Source organism: Balaenoptera ricei, chromosome 12 (genome assembly GCF_028023285.1).
Source record: "Balaenoptera ricei isolate mBalRic1 chromosome 12, mBalRic1.hap2, whole genome shotgun sequence".
In the NCBI taxonomy this organism is placed as follows: Eukaryota; Metazoa; Chordata; class Mammalia; order Artiodactyla; family Balaenopteridae; genus Balaenoptera; species Balaenoptera ricei.
The window spans coordinates 12,976,747-12,993,822 of NC_082650.1; the positions used below are offsets into that span (position 1 = coordinate 12,976,747).

The window sequence follows — 17,076 nt, forward strand, 5'->3', positions numbered from 1 at the left end:
ATCTTTTTTTGAATGTGGCTGCTGATACGTCTTATGTTTCACTCCATTCCTTGACTACAGAAAAATCCCCTAACCTGAGACAGACATTTCGGAAATGTGTCATTGGTTACAGAGGAGGCAGGTGAAATAATATGAATAGATTGTCTACTAGCATCATTGAAATATGCACTATTTGGATAGAAGCTTAATAGTCTTTTCTTTGAATAAAATGATAGCCTACATATTTATTCTGTATATATTAAATGTGTGAAATTTATTAAAAACTGGTAGAATTTAATAAAAATAAAAAGATATATATATATTTTTAAATAAATTTATTTATTTTTGGCTGCATCGGGTCTTCATTGCTGTGCACGGGCTTTCTCTAGTTGTGGCGAGCGGGGGCTACTCTTCATTGCAGTGTGCGGGCTTCTCATTGCGGTGGCTTCTCTTGTTGCAGAGCACGGGATCTAGGCACACGGGCTTCAGTAGTTGTGTCCCACGGGCTCAGTAGTTGTGGCCTGCGGGCTCTAAAGTGCAGGCTCAGTAGCTGTGGCGCACGGGCTTAGTTGCTCCGTGGCATGTGGGATCTTCCCGGACCAGGGCTCAAACCCGTGTCCCCTGCATTTGCAGGTGGATTCTTAACCATTGCACCACCAGGGAAGTCCCTAAAAAGGAATAGGATTATCCCAATATAATGAGCTCCCTGATAAAGGGATTTTCTTAAGGAAAAAGGGTAAGATATATGCAAAGCATAAGGCAACTAATGAGTTATTAAGTGGGTTATTTCAGTGTTGGGCCAGATCCAATATATATCTCTATCTCTATCTATCTATAAAAAGATATATTTTTGTACTGACTTATGTCTTAGGAAAAGTACTATGTCCCAACTTAACTTAGTGAAGTTTGGATGGTTAACGGCATGATTATACAATTATCCATTCCAGGAGGAATAAAGCTCACACCGAGATAGAAATATGACTGTAGTGTGGAATAGTGGATTGATCAGGGAAGAGCGACATAGGAGACCTTGGTTATATGCCTAGTTCTTCCCCTAAGTCTTGGGTGGGATGCTTACCTTCTTTGTGGTCAGCCTATGTAAATGGGTGTCTTGCCATATCTCTTAGGGTTGTTGTAGGGACTTGAATATTAATATGTAAAAACACTTTGATAATTTTACGGTCAAGGTATATGTGCGTTTATTTGTAAAAGGGCTGAAGATGGTTTATTGAAATTAAGGCAGTCACCACATCTCACCCTCTCTCTTTTTTTTTTCTACTTGGACAGTGTAAAGAACATGACCTGGCCATGATTAACCAGCTGCTGGATGATCCGAAGCTGACGGCCAGGAAGTACAGGGAGTGGAAGGTCGTGAACACCCTGCTCATCCAGGATATCTACCAGCAGCATCAGCAGCAGAGGACGCCTATGTCTACCCCCGAAGGCTCCCTCCAGGGACTCGAGAAACCACCTTCCTCTGCCTGCATTGAAAATTCTATTTGAGAACAAGCCACGATGCTCTCCCCCTCTATCTTACCCCAAGCAACTCTTCAAGATGTTGTAGTAGCTTAACATTTTTCCTTATAAAGGAAAACTGAAAGCCATTTCCTGGAAGCACCAGCTCCTCCTCTAGGGATGCAACTGGGGTGAAGACAAACACTGATGCTGCATCACCAGTTTCAGTGCTTCCACCCCAGCTGGGGGGATGGAGTCCAGCTGAGCAAATGGTCTCTGTGTTCATTCTGGGAGCCCCCGGCCATGCTAAGTTCTGGGTGGGATGTGAGAACTGTCACCTCTGTTTGTTGCTCTCAAGAGAATGACAACATTCCATGGACAAAAGATCACTTTTTACCAGGGATACTTCTTCATAGAAATACTCTGTTTTCCAAAAGAAGAATGTATATATTCCATCTGGTTGGGTAGCTGAGTTCCCCCAGTCATCTTTTGAGTGGAGGAATGCTATCTATAGCAGTATCCGGAGCAGGACAGATGTGGTATTGTGGAACCCAAATCCCTTGCCTTTGGTCCAGAATGGTGGTGCCTTTTCCATGTGTTGAGAAATACTTCATAGCAAATGGTGTACAGGAGCGCCCAAGGAGGAGGCGTGTCCTATATTCCACTCACTCAAAGGACAGCTTAATATTTTCAGACTTTATCCAGTTTGGGTAAGGGATCTGATTAATGTTTCCTTTCCACAGAACAGCTAAAGAAAACTCTATTACACTTGGACACCTCTATTCCCTCCGAGCTTTTCTAAACCACTGTAGGACATAGTAATATGTCCAGCGAGGAATGTTTACTGCCTTTGTCCTTGGGTGTGGTAGCTATGCACAGTATAAATGTACAACCAGGGACTTCCCTGGCAGTCCAGTGGTTAGGACTCCACGGTCTCACTGCCGAGGGGCCGGGTTCAATTCCTGGTTGGGGAACTAAGATCCCCCAGGCAGCGCGGCACGGCCTAAAATAAATAAATAAATAAATAAATAAATAAATGTACATCCAGATTCCCCAGGATCAATCAATATTGACAAGATGATTCTGGTGTCTGAATTGTTTTAATATCTTTAGTATCTAAAAAAAAAACAACCCAACAGAAACAACAAAAGAGTTAAAACATGACTGTTTTATTTTTGTATGTTTATGTGTCACTTTGTGTCCTATGTGAATAGCTAAATATAATATGTTTGTTATTTAAGAATATTTATAGAAGTTCAAATTACTAGTGTCTTAAAAGATGATATACTATTATATGTTTTGTTCAGTATATATTTCAAAGTATATACTTTTTGCTTGAGAAAAATAGGAATACTATTGATTCATTAGAGTTATTATGTTGCACTATAATGTCCGAGGAATGCTCAGGAAATCTTGTGGGATAAATGTAGGGCATGCATTAATAATCTTTATTTTCTGGCTTTTCTCTCTGCTTCTCTCTCTCTTTTTTCTCTCTCTCTCCAGAATGCTTAGATTTCTATCTGTTGTAAACCATTCTCCTAACCAGTAAAGGACTTTCCTCTTACGTTATCCCTTCTAGTAAATATACTTTAAGTTTTATGCCATTTATGCCTACATATCCTAAACCAGATGAAGCACAATTAATGCAGTTTTTTGACAGAAGACCAATAGAAATTTTGGGGCTTACCATTTAAGAGAACTCATTTTATTAGAGAAACAATAGGAAAGTTTTCACCCACTAATCACCATGAATACTTCTCACCATAAGAATAACCACAACCCATCAAAGACCCATTTTGGCCTAACCCCTAGCAAATTGTCAACACAACATGTTGGCTTTATAGTGTCAAAGTATGTGGCTTGACATTCAAATGGAAATAACCCACTGAATTTTATCTTCGAACTAAATGGAAATAGTTGTTGAAATTTTCCCTAAGCTTTAATAAGAAATCTTAATACTTTGTAAACAAAAAACAACCTTAGCATTAAGAAAAAAAACAAAACAAAACCAGGAAGCAAGTTGTAATACTAGAAGCTTCTGAAAGGCCATGCTAGTCAGTTTGGCCCAGTAAACATTTAGGTGCTGCTGCAACAGGTGGAGCGAGCTGGGCAGGGCTCAGACCCTGCAGAAGAGGGGACCCGGCCCTCTGTGAGTTTACTGTTGGCACAGAGAGAAGCAAACATTTAGGTCCTCAGATTGGACCCTGAAGTTTCTGGTTTGAAGGCCAGTGCTTTAATCTCTTTACTCTAGAAATCAGCATTGATTCTTTCTGTAATTAGCAGCATCTAATTCTTCCCGTAATTAGGTGGACTGTTTAGGATTCACAAAGTAACCAAAGTGGTGAGAAAAGGAGATATAATCACGGAGGAAAGGATGGTATGATAAGGCATTCTTCTACCTTTTTCTCTTTGGTTTCCATCACCAACCTATAAACGTTAAACCAGCTTTTCCTAAAGTGAAGTGCTTTGAAAGCTTTTGGCCAGGGCTTGCAAATATATTCTAATGCTTTACTTTGACTTTTCATGAAGACATATTTAACTGACCTTTTTAAGTCCATTGGTACCACTCCAACTTAAAGGCAAAACAGACCCGTGAGATTACTCAATCCAGCTTTTCAGTTACTTTTCAAAGTCAAGTTAGTCAAGATGTTTTTGCTTTGTTAGAACAGTTACTATGCAGAACCTCCCAAATGAAAGTTAAACTGAGATGCACGATTTCGCACCCGGCTCTTCTAGACCAAACTCACCTGCTCGCTTGTGACTTCCCTTCTGAGGATGCTTTCACTCTGTGTTACGTTGTGCTGGGAAGTAGGGGCACTGCTGCTGTGAGTTCCCACTTTCAGCTCTGACCGCTGAGGAGGGTTGAGGGGAGAGAGGGCAGTGGGAGGAAGAGGGGGTGACATTCTTCAGAAGTAATGTCAGCAAGTCTCTCTTGGCCTCAAGCCATTTTTCTGGTCCGAAGGATATTGAGACAATTGGATTATTTCTGGCGTACTCCTGGGGATTGGACCATCTCTGAAATGGATTTTGGGCCCTTTCGTGGGCTCTAAGGGGGCACTCCTAAACCCACCACTGTTGTCACGGGCTCCGAGGGCTGCAGAATGGCACACGACCATGGCCACTCAGGAAGTGGAGAATCTCTGAGCATAACTGGATCCAAAACTGCGGCACCTGCCATGATTAGGATCCGGATTGGACTCCTCTTTGGGGTTGTGGTTGAGGGACTGCTTCCCTCCGTTGGTGACCTGTAGACCCAAACTGGTGCCTGATGTGATGGTCTCAATGGCTGGACCATTGCAGTACCTCTTGCTGAGTCGCGTCCCACACTTGAAGGGTATCTATTGCTTTTAATACTTCTTAGTTGTGCCACAACCTCAGCATAACATCCAAGTCCCAGGAAGACTCTAAAGCACACTGTTACGAAGATTCCAGGAAGCAAGACTGAGAAAGAGATTGTGCTGGAGTCAGATTTCACGGTGATGGTGAAACGATGATGCCTTGGGTTTAAGTAGCACTTCGTAGTTTGCAAATGGGGGTGTTTCAGTCTCCCCCTCCCTCTCCCCAGGGGTCTCTGTAATACTGGGGACGGCTGTGGATTACCATTACTCCTTGTGACCAAGGGGTGAGGTGCCTTGCGGAGAGCCCCACGTGGTACAGCCAGCACGTGAGCTTGAGTCTCCCTCCTCCCTCTACCTCTGCCTTGTGCAGTGGCTGCGGGGACCCAGCAGCTGGCCTTGGACTGCACATGCCATCGCGCTGCAATGGGCACAGGGCCGTGGTGGCTTTTGCGAGGTCATCCGCTGGAAACCCAAGGGCCCCTTTTCCTTGAGTTCAGTCTCTTCCTCATGGCCGGAAAGGTACTGTCCCTCCTGCAGTGACCTGCTGCTGGGCTGGCTGTGGATTGGGGTGCAACTTATCACTCTGCTTCCTTTCCTTCCTTCTGTAAAGTACACTGCTTGTTAGGAGCTGTGAGATCCTTGGATGAAAGGGATCCATGTATTTTGTTTTCCTTTTAAAACGTGTCAGGAGATGCCAGAGACGGAGCTTAGTGATTAATTAAGGGTTAGGACCTTAACTTTCCTCTCCATTCCTTTTCATGTAATTATGCTAATTTCCTCAGACAGCCTCTAAATCACAAACAATATCATAGAGACGAACCAGATACTTTTAAGTCTTTTGAAGAGAGGTGCTATACCCATCCCAGCCATATTTAAATTCATGGACACGTACCTCTTTGTACGATACTCTGATTGAAAGATAATATTTTGATGAGGCCACACAGAAGCTTGAGTGAGTAATTTAGGTACAGAAGGTGCCCATCCAACAGTCACTTTATGTTGCAAAGCTGCCGTGTCCAAATGAAGTTTTAGGATGCCTCTCTTCTTCGTCTAATAGAATTTGATATTTGATTGGGGTTTTCCAATTTATTTCACCTTTCAATTTTATTTTGCACACTTATAAGAGGAATGGAGTCCTAGAAATGTGAGGTGACTGTCCTGCCTGTGGTTTTGTAATATGTCACTAAAAATGGAAGCCCCTGAAACTAGATTTTAACCACTCATAGGAAATGGACTGGGGATGGGCAATCCTTCCACCCAGCCCTGAGAGCTGCTCGTCTCAGTGAACAAGATAACTAACAGCTACATGTTTCTCTATGTTGTGAGACAGGAAGTGGTGCTCTTGCCTCCTCTGCACATCTTTATTCTTCCTCACGTCACCACAGACTACAGAGAAAACGAAGAAGAAAAAATAGATTCGGTATTTTAAAAAATAGTTCTATTTCTCCTGCTGTGAGAAGACTTCACTGCCCTGTTTTGCTATTTCTTTGAGTCCAAAGGGGAAGCATGCCCCAGGCAGACGTCAAGCATCTCTTAATAAAGCCCAGGATTTTAAACCACCATTTTAATGTCCTTGCATGATGGGGATGTGACTTTTTGCACTGCATGGTGTTTGGGGGCAAGATGTTAACGTAGAAATGATACATTCAATCTCATCGTACTTTTGTTCTCTGTCTTCTACCCTCTTTGACCGAACTGAAAAAAGAGGCATGACTCATTTCTCCTGCTTTATGTGTTTGAGGATGACTTGTAAGATAAAAATAAAAACAGGAGAAAATAGATCTAGTAAAATGACATGGAAAACATTGGAAATGTCCCACTGGTGTTCGTTTTCTGCCCTGCAATGTTGCTTCCTCAAAATAAAAACTCCTTGGGAAGTGTGGAATGGCTGGGTTTTTATCATCTACAAAAGGTTATAGCGCCCTCTGGTGGCAGCCGCAAAATAATTGATTCGAGAAGATCGATGTTTTTATTATTAAATGAAAGATTTAATTATGTTGAGAAATCTAATGTGGCCTCCTCCAATGGTCTTCAGCTTACAGGTTTCTTCGTACCGAGATATTTATATTTTTCACAATTGTCGGTGCACACAATTTGACTCATTATTAGGCACCCACATTTTATTTAGAGAATCATAAAAATTTGAAGATTATAAAAGTTACAACCGGAAACACGTAAGTTCCTTAAAATTCATAAGCTATCTCTGTGAAAAAGGAACAAAGAAAATATTGAAGTAGCATAATAAATTGCCTTTATTCTGGATCCACTGATGAGAGGAAGTTAGCCTGCACTGAACTTGATTCGCACCTCCTTGTTTGCTGTCTACACAAAGTGTTATTTTTTTTCCTCTCTCTCTCCAAATTTTCACTTTACATGCTGAGGCCCATCCTCTTTTTCCTCCATCTGCCAACACCAGATCTGTCTAGGCTCCCACACAGAAGCAGTAAAAATTATTCTAGACCAAAGTGATTAGCACAAGGCATTGATACAGTATGTTCTGGATTTCTAGAACAATCTTGCATTAGTTTCCCATTGCTGCTGTACCAAATCATCACAAATGCAGTAGTTTAAAAATTGCGTTTTCTTCCAGTTGTGGATTCAGAAGTCTGACACCGGTTTCCTTGAGCTAAAGTCAAGGTGTGGTCAGAACTGTGTTCCTTGGGGAACCTCCAAGGAAGAATGCATTTCCTTGCCCTCTCCAGGTCACCCACATTCTTTGCCTCGTCCTCCATCTTCAAAGGCAGCAAGGTATCTCTCTATACCTTTTCTCTTTAGTCACACCTTCCCCAGACTGACTCTTTTTGTTTTTTTTTTTTAACATCTTTTTTGGAGTATAATTGCTTTACAATGGTGTGTTAGTTTCTACTTTATAACAAGTGAATCAGTTATACATATACATATATCCCCGTATCTCTTCCCTCTTGCGTCTCCCTCCCTCCAACCCTCCCTATCCCACCCCTCTAGGTGGTCACAAAGCACTGAGCTGATCTCCCTGTGCTATGCGGCTGCTTCCCACTAGCTATCTATTCTACATTTGGTAGTGTATATATCAGACTGACTCTTTTAAGGACCCTATGATTACATTGGGCCCACCTGGATAATGCAGGCGACCTTCTCTGTTTCAGCAACCTGAATACAACCTGCAACCTTAATTCCCCTTTGTAACATAGACTCAGGTCCAGTGATTCATGGTCATCATTCTGCCGACTGTAAACCTCCATTTCAAATATCCTGCTTAGTCCCCCTGAACCATCAATTTCTTCCAGAAATTCCAGGATGTCTAAATTTTCATGACAAGCATGAAATCCTTTGTCATACCATGTGGCTTGAATTTGATTTCATCAAAGTATGTTCACCACAGGAAAAGTAATTCCATCTTTATGAGGAGAAAGGGGAAAAATTTCTAGTTTTTAAAGTCACACATACACAGGTTTGACAGGTACAGTAGTTTCACAATCAGAGCAAGTTTTAATAACACCTGCAATTAAAGACAAAGGATTAGAATGTCACTTTTGAGAATTGAGTATCATGATGCAGAGGATAATTTAGTCCTCACAATCTTAGGTTTATGAGCTGCTCTGTGCCATGTCAGACTGACTGAGGGCTCTGGCCGAGTCCCAGCTTCCTCTCCCATGAAAGAGTCGCAGAGACTCTTGTGAGAGCGTTATAATGTTCAAATGTACTGATAGGCATAGACTTTCGATAGGTCCTGGTCCTCATAAATCACAATCCGAGTATTATATTTGCCTTTTCTCTTAAAAAACCCAAACAAGCCTATCTTTACAGGTAATTCCTTGATGCTGCTCTGCTTGTTTATCCAGTCTCGTGGTTTAGGAAGTCATAAGCACTCTGCCTACACCGAAGTCTCTGCTGACTGTGTGTTGGCAGTTCTGTCCAGAGCAGGTGGTGTGGGGAAGGGACAAAACTCCCAGGCAAACAGGGGGCCTGGATATTTAGCCAGTTACTATCCTAGCACAAAGGTTATGGTCGAGGACACCGTGGATGCCTGCCCAGACCCCTTCACTTGGCCAGAGCTTTCATGCCTCAGGATTTGCACATAACAGCATCCCCCTTTTCCAGAAAACTGTCCTCAGCTAAATGAGAGCCACTCAGGCCAGGACGCTATGCTCCTCATCCTCAACCAGGATGACCGTGGCCAATAACTGCCGAGGCCAGATGGCAGCACTTGACAACCACAAGCAAGGTAGTCAGAATTACTGTAACGGACAGTAGTGACAGCCTGGGTCTGGTGCTGACCATATGGATCTTTGGAGACTGCTAATAGAAGATGGTACCCCAGAGACAAAAATACATGGGAAGCCAACAGTATGTAGAAATATATTCAAGGGAAATTGGATACAGGGTCCAAATTGTTGCTGATTCTCAGGAACCACCCCCAAATAATATGGCCAATGGGTTAGGGGAGGGGAGGGGCATATACACGCCAAGTGATAAATGGCCTATGTCCTCTAATTTCATTCTTTTTTTTTTTTTTTTTAATTTTTTGGCCACACCATGTGACATGTGGGATCTTAGTTCCCTGACCAGGGATTGAACCCGCACCCCTTGCAGTAGAAACACGGAGTCTTAACCACTGGACCACCTTTAACATGGGAACTCCCTCTTATTTCTAAATGTACAATTGGAAATGCCATGCTTAGCAGCTGGAAGACTTCTCATGTCAGTTCTTTGACAAGTAATGGCTATTGTAGTAAAAAAAAAAGCCAAATAGAAGTCCCTGAAGCTGCCTTCTTCAGGAAAGATAGTAAATGAAAATCAACATTGCATCAAGGGGAATGGCAGAGATTAGTGCCACCCTTAAAAGACTTTAAGGTACAGGGGTAGTGGTTCCCACTCATACCTATTCAATTTACAAGTTTGTCTCCTGAAAAACCAAGATGAATCATGGCAAATTACGGTGGATCCTTGCAAGCTTAACCAAGTTATAACCCCAACTGTAGCTGTGGTGTTGGATGTGGTCCCTTTACTAGAACAGATTACAGCCTCAAGTACATAGACCTTGGCTGGGTAAGGGGATTCTCTTCAATATCCTTCATTTTACATTTGTATGAGATGGATGACAATATACATTTATGGTCTTGCCCCAGGTCTATGTTTACTCTCTTGCTATGTGTCACAAAATAGTTAAAAGGGAACCAGACCATTTGAACATTCCACAGAAAATCACATTGATTTACCATATCGATGACATCATGTAATAAACAATAAAAACTTGATGAGCAAGAAGTGGCAGGTGCTTCGGAGGCTATGATTTGACACAGGAACTCCAGAGCATGATAGATAAACCCTACAAAGATTCAAAATCTTGCTAAATATGTGAAATATCTAGGGGTCCAATTGCTTGGGGAAAACCAGGACATCTCAAGCAAAGGGCTAGTTATCGTGCCTTAGACTACTACCAATAAGAAAGAAGCATTACGCTTCGTGAGACTGCTCAAGTTTTGAAGGCAACATATCCTGTAATTGGGAGGATTGTTCTGACTTTATCCACTGAGTGACAGGGAAAGCTTTTAGAGGCCAGAACAAGAATGGGCTCTACAGTAAGAATAGGCTGTGGTGCAAGTAGTCCTCTTGCTTGGGCTGTGTGACTTGGCAGCTCCCATGGTAGTAGAGATTTATACAACACAGAAAGAAATAATGTGGAGTCTATGACAGCTTTCAACATGAGAGTCACGGCACAGATCCCTAGGATTCTGGACCAAGGCCATGCCATGGCATACCTGCTGACTTTGCAGCCAGAACTAACCATCAAGAGGTGAGTACTGCTAGACATAACTTTAGGGTGGTCCAGAAGTAATTTATTGTAAAATGGAAGGGGCACAGCCAAGACTGGGCTTAAGCAGCTCTAGAGGGCACAAGGAAATGGCATAAACAGGTGCATCAGGCATCTATGCCACCTATCACTCTTGCACCGTCATCTCCCTTAGTTTAACAATGACGCCATGGGAAGTTTTCATTGTCAGACAGAAGAGGAAAATGCCTGAACCTAGATAATTGGTGGGTTGACTTTATATGTTAGTTTAAGCCAAAAATGAACTGCCCTATAGTCTCACTTATGGGTGACTCTGAAAGCCAGTGGTGAGCAGCAAACCACCCAGGAGTCAGAGTTTCAGGCAGTGCGACTGGTTCTCCACTTTGTGTGGAGAGAGGGGTGGCCCAAGTAACACTGAGGACAAAGAGGTCTGGGGGCGAAGCTAGAGGATCTACCCATGGGAGTGGGCATAATATGTGAGAATCTGATCTTTGTACTGAATGTTAATACCCACCAGAGAGCATCCATTTCAGAAGAAGCACGAAGCAACCAAGTAGACGGATGAGTCAGCCAATTGATGCCCACTAAGCTCTGGCGTTGACCACCCCAGGGCTTGCACACGGGCTCATGAGGGAGAAACCATAGTGGCAGAGATAGAGGCTAACCATGGGCTTCAAATCGCATGCTCCCTCCTCAAGGGGGAAAGCTCCTGCTCCGACTGAATGTCTCGCCCACTAGTAACAAAACCAATGCTGAGTCCCAAGGAGGTATCATGCTTTGAGGAGACCAAGCAGCTACCTGTTGGCAAGTTGATTAGGTTGGACCCCTTCCATCTGGGAAAAGGCAGTGTTTCACCCTGACTGGGATTGGTGAGGATCCACACATGGATTCATCCAAGGCTCGCAGAATGTCTGATCTACGCACGGGATTCTGAATAACATCACCGTTATGGACTGAATGTTTGTGTCCCTCCAAAATTCATATGTTGAAATCAAATCCCCAATGTGATGCTATTTAGAAGTGGGGCCTTTGGGAGGTAATTAGGTCATGAGGATGAAGCCCTCATGAATGGGATTGTGACCTTATAAGAAGCTCATTCTCTCTCCACCATGTGACAATCCAGTGAGAAATCAGGAGTCTGCAACCCAGAAGAGGGCTCTGGCCTGAACCCGATCACACTGGCACCCTGATCTCAGACTTCCAGCACCCAGAACTGAGAAATGAATTTCTGTTGTTGACAAGCCACCTGCTTTATGGTATTTTGTCAGAGCACCTGAGTAGACTAAGAGCATTACCTTAACAAGCAGCCCGCTGTGCGGCCAAGGAAGTGAGGCAGTGGGCACATGACCGTGAGACCCAGTGGCTCTATCACATGCTGTACGTTCAGAAGCTGCTGGCCTGAAAGAACTTTGGAAAGGTCTCTTGAAGGGGCAGCTGAGGCACCTACTGGTAGGAGACACATTATGAGAGTGGAGCGCCATCCTTCAGAATATACTGTACTTTTCAAAAGCCAGTGGCCATTGTATGGTACCCTATTCACAACAGGCTAAATTACATAAGTCAGGGAACAAGAGTCCCCAAATAGGACTGGCCAGTTGGGACTGGCCAACATCACTCCAAGTGATTAAGTTGGGGAATTTGTGTTTTCCATCCCTACAGCGTCAGGCTCTGTGGGTCTAGAGGTCCTACTTCTATGAGATAGGGGTGGGGGTGGGCATAAGAATCCCAATAAACCAAAGACTATGGCTGCCACCTAGTTCCTCAGGCTAGGAGACCAGCAGGCAGTGAAAGACTCTACCATACCGGCAGGGATCATTGACTATGATAATCACGAAGAGATAAGATCGCTGCTACATAATGGAAAAGGGAGAATTGCATTTGGCACTCAGACAATCCACTGGGGCATCTCTTGGTACTCATGCCCAGTTATAACCTGCCCAGTACAAGGGCAAGTACAGCAACCGGCCTGAGAAGTGTATGGTGACCAGGAGCTCTGACAGCTCAGGGGTGGGGGTCTGGACCACAGAGAGCAGACGTGCAAGGCAAGGGGAATCTAGGATGTGTGCTGGAGGAAGGAGATAAAGTGTCAATGGAAGCCTTAGGACCAATGGCGCAGCTGGGCTATAGTTCATCATCCTAACTTGCCTTTTAGAAGTTTGCTCAGAAATTGTGACTGTGCCTAAATATAGTAAACACTATGAAAATCAAGAATAAGAGCTCAGGAGGTAGACTCCTTTGGATGTAGATGGTACATGGTTCAGATCCAGACAGACCCAAACCCCAGTGAATGTTGGCTGCTAACAGCTCACTACTGCTCCTTTCACCAGAGATTGGCCTTTGGCTGAATAGCAGTTGCCTTCTTACAGGCTGTCCTCCTGCTTCCTTTCCCCCCTTCTCCCCCAGAGGCTGGGGAGCAATATTAACTGGTTTACGAGGGTACAAATTTGTGTCCCTTCTATTAAGATGGGACCAACTCTGTGGTGCAATGTGTACTTCAGAGTGGCCCTTGAGATCAGATCAAAGCTAGTTTACATCCAAACCACTTTGTTCATTAGTTTTCTTCCCCTACCCTGTCCTGTTCACCCATGTCCCTCTTCCTGAGGGCACTCCTCAATACATCACTTCAACAAATATCTCTGTCTCGCGCCATGCTTCTTTGGAAACTTATCTAAGACAGTTATCCAGCTCTCTGTTTGTTTTGTTCACATGGGGGGCTCTTTTTGTTCTGTGCTGCATAAGGTCACCCGGGGAAGCACAGTATAGTGAGGATGATACTGTATTTCTCCTTGCTCAATAATTTGTCAGCCCTGAGAATAAACCCAGAATGCAAACGCTCTTTACTTCACACTCCTAACCCATCACCTTAATATACCTTAAGTATCATCCAATCCATGAGTGAAGTCAGAATCATTCATTAGCAACCACACAACACATCTTAGTTTTATACATTATGCACAAAATGCTCCATTTCATACCCTTAAAGCATTGGTTGGAATTTAAGTGTTTACTCTTGTCATCACCCATCTTTGCAAATTATTGATCAGAGTTGGATTGTGAGATATTCTTTCTCACTTTCTTTACCTAAACATCCAAGTTAAGCAAATACCTCTCTAAAAACGGTTACCAGGGGGGAATGGTGGTGGCGAGAGAGAGTTAGGGAGCTTGCAATTGACATTTACACACTGCTATATTTAAAATGGATAACCAACAAGGACCTACTGTATAGCACAGGGAACTCTGCTCGACCTAAATTATGTAACAACCTAAATGAGAAAAGAATTTGCAAAGGAATAGATACATGTATATGTATAACTGAATCAATTTGCTATACACCTGAAACTAACACAACATTGTTAATCACCTATACTCCAATATAAAATAAAAAGTTAAAAAAAATCATACTGCCTTGCAGAGATGTCTCATCCTAATATTGTCTTATCATTAGCCCATTTTATCAAGGACAGTGTGATACTTTTCTTATCTTATGAATTGAGGTTAATTTTTGCCTCTGGATGTCCAATTGCTCCAGAACCTCTTGTTTAAAAATGTTATCTTTCTTCCATTGAATTTTTGCACCTTTGTCAAAATTAGTTTGGCATATTTGTGTGGATCTATTTCTGAGTTCTCTGTTCTGTTCATTTGATCTATGTGTGTCTCCCTCTGCCAGTATCCCACAGTCTTGATTACTGTAGCTATATAAATAAAAATTGAAATCGGGCAGACTGCTTCCTCCCACTTTATTTTCTTTTGCAAAATATTTTAGCTATTCTAGCTCTTTGTCCTTTCATGTAAATTTTAGAATAATCTTGTCTATATCTAGGAAAAAAACCTTGCTGGAATCTTCCCCAAGTTTTATTGAGGTGTAAATAACAAATAAAAATTGTATATACTTATGGTATACAAAGTGATGTTTTGATATATGTATATGCTGTGAAATGATTATCACAGTCAAGCTAACTAACGTAACTAACTCACAAAGCTATCACTTTTTTGTGTGTGTGGTGAGAATATTTAAGATCTACTCTCTTAGCAAATTTCAATTATATAGTACTGTATTATTAACTACAGTCACAATGCTGTGCATTGTGACAGATGGCCAGAAATTCTGAGCTTTAGAGCCCTTTGACTAACATCTCCCCCTTTGCCCTATCCCCCTACCCCCTGGCAACTGCCATTCTAATCTCTGCGTCTATCAATTTGACTTTTTTAGATTCCAAATATAAGTGAGATCATGCAGTATTTGCCTTTCTGTGCCTGTCTTCTTTCACTTAGCATAATGTCCTTCAAGTTCATCTATGCTGTCACAAATGACAGAATTTTCTTCTTTAGGATTTTTTTGTCTATAAAATCATGCCATCTGCCAACAGAGACAATTTTACCTTTTCTCTCCAATTTGGATGCTTTTTGTTTTTCTTGTCCAATTGCTCTGTCTAGGACTTCCAGTACAATAGTGAATAGAAGTGACAAGACTGGGCATCAATGCCTTGTTCCTGATCTTAGAGGAAAAGTTTTCAGCTTACCATTGAGTATGATGTAAGTTGTGAGTTTGCCACATATAGCCTTAACTAGGTTGAGGTGTATTCCTTCGAACTTATTGAGAGATTTTATCATGGAAGGATGTTTTATTTTGTCACATGCTTTTTCTGCATCTATTGAGATGATCATATGATTTTTATCCTTCATTCTGTTAATGTGGTATATCACATTTATTGATTTGTGAAGTAGGTTTTATTCTTTTGATAAATGGGGAAACTAAGCTCAGAGTGATTAAATGCTTTGCCCTAAATTGTGCATCCAGTAAGAGCTGGAGGTGGATTTGGTTTGACTCCAGTTTGACTGCGGCTCCGTTACTGAAGCTCCGACAAAACTGTAGGGTCTACTACTCAAGAGCTGAGAGCATAAATGGCTCATTTGTTCATTCTTGCTTCTACAGGGTCTAATATTAGCCTATAATCAGAATGTGACAAAAAATGATTGCTTTGACCACATCAGAACAGCAGCTGAGTGATTAGGGTGTAACGAAAGGGAAGCGGTCTGCAGGAAGTTTGAAGAAAGGGTGCCCTTTCCCAGACTGTAGTCAATTGGGGTGAATGTAGAGGTGGCGCCCCCTGGGAGTTGACCTATTAAATCTCTGTTTCTATGTCCAGTAGTTTTTTAGAGTTTTCTGAGGCTGCATGTGATTCTTGGGAGGCCCTTCTGTGAGCAGCCTTTCATAAATAAATGGCTAAACTTTATTTTTAAGGTTGATGATGAAATAAATCATAGGTCTGGGAAGAGTGTGAGATGGAAAGTTGGAGTCCTTAAAAATCTTACTTCCTCTGGGGAGGATAAAAGCTGTGGGTTTTTTTGTTGTGATAATGACAGACTGTCAGTGTCTGTCTGCCTGAGCCCTGCTCACTGACTAAATGCTGGTAACTGCTAATTGCTTCAAGAAGAAACTGACTCATAGCTCGAGAGTGACTTGCATATCAATGTTTCAGGCCCCTTGTGCTGGTTTTCTTTGAGACCTGGAGTGTCGTTACTGGAGTCTGCACACTGGTTTCTCCAACTTCCTGCAGGTTAGGACCGGTTCAAGTGTGACTTTGGCCAAGAGATATCCTTACCGGGAAACGTAACACGTGGGACCAGTGTTCCTTGTTGCTGGCCGTTTCAGTCTGCACATGATGTCTTTCATTTTATATACACTGGAGAAAATCAAAAGCTCTTGATTAAATTTCTAGCAAGCTAGGCGTTAGGAGTTGATGTTAGCGGCTACCCACACTTGCCGGGGTCCTTCAGTGTTTTCCACTCTGACTGCTTCTCTGAAAATGTATTAGCGTACTACAGACTGATGGCTGTGTTAGACACGGCTGCAGCCACGGTGACACCCTTTCTTTCCTTCAGGACAATTCTAAACTAAAAAGCGTGTTCCGACACTGGGAGGGGGAAGGGTAAGCTGGAACGAAGTGAGAGAGTAGCATCGACACATAGACGCTACCAAATGTAAAATAGATAGCTAGCGGGAAGCAGCCGCATAGCACAGGGAGATCAGCTCGGTGCTTTGTGACCACCTAGAGGGGTGGGATAGGGAGGGTGGGAGGGAGACGCAAGAGGGAGGAGATATGGGGATATATGTATACATATAGCTGATTCACTTTGTTATAAAGCAGAAACTAACACACCACTGTAAAGCAATTATACTCCAATAAAGATGTAAATAAATAACTAAATAACTAAATAAAAAGCATGTTTCCAGTGTGTACCCCGCCCTCCACTTTAGGGTCTCTTTCTGACACTCCAGTGATCAGATGAGAGCGAGGGAACATGGTCAGAGTGAAGATGGACAGGGGACCACTCACGGGGCCACTGTTATTGATTGCTGCCCTTTTCCACTGCAGCTGCTGAACTCTGTGTATTTTCTGGTTTGCAGTTTGCTCCTGGTTGGAAGAAAAGTAAAGGCAAGAGATTGCAAGGGGAGAACTCAATGACTTTGAGATGTACCAGGAAGGGGACACATTTTTATGTCCCCTAAGGGAGAAATATAACCTTGCT

The 17,076-nt window shown here is 42.7% G+C and overlaps 2 protein-coding genes across 3 annotated transcripts in view; one reads left to right on the forward strand and one right to left on the reverse strand.

Moving 5' to 3' along the window:
• Positions 1-6,657, forward strand: part of IPCEF1 (interaction protein for cytohesin exchange factors 1) — a 208,364-nt gene extending 201,707 nt beyond the window's left edge. For both annotated transcript variants that reach the window (XM_059940965.1, XM_059940964.1), the window contains exon 13: positions 1,267-6,657. In XM_059940965.1, the coding sequence (XP_059796948.1) occupies positions 1,267-1,482 (216 nt within the window). In that variant the 3' untranslated portion in view covers positions 1,483-6,657. The remainder of the gene's footprint in view (positions 1-1,266) is intronic.
• OPRM1 (opioid receptor mu 1) overlaps positions 1-17,076 on the reverse strand; it is a 172,550-nt gene that overhangs the window by 76,440 nt on the left and 79,034 nt on the right. The window lies entirely within an intron of this gene.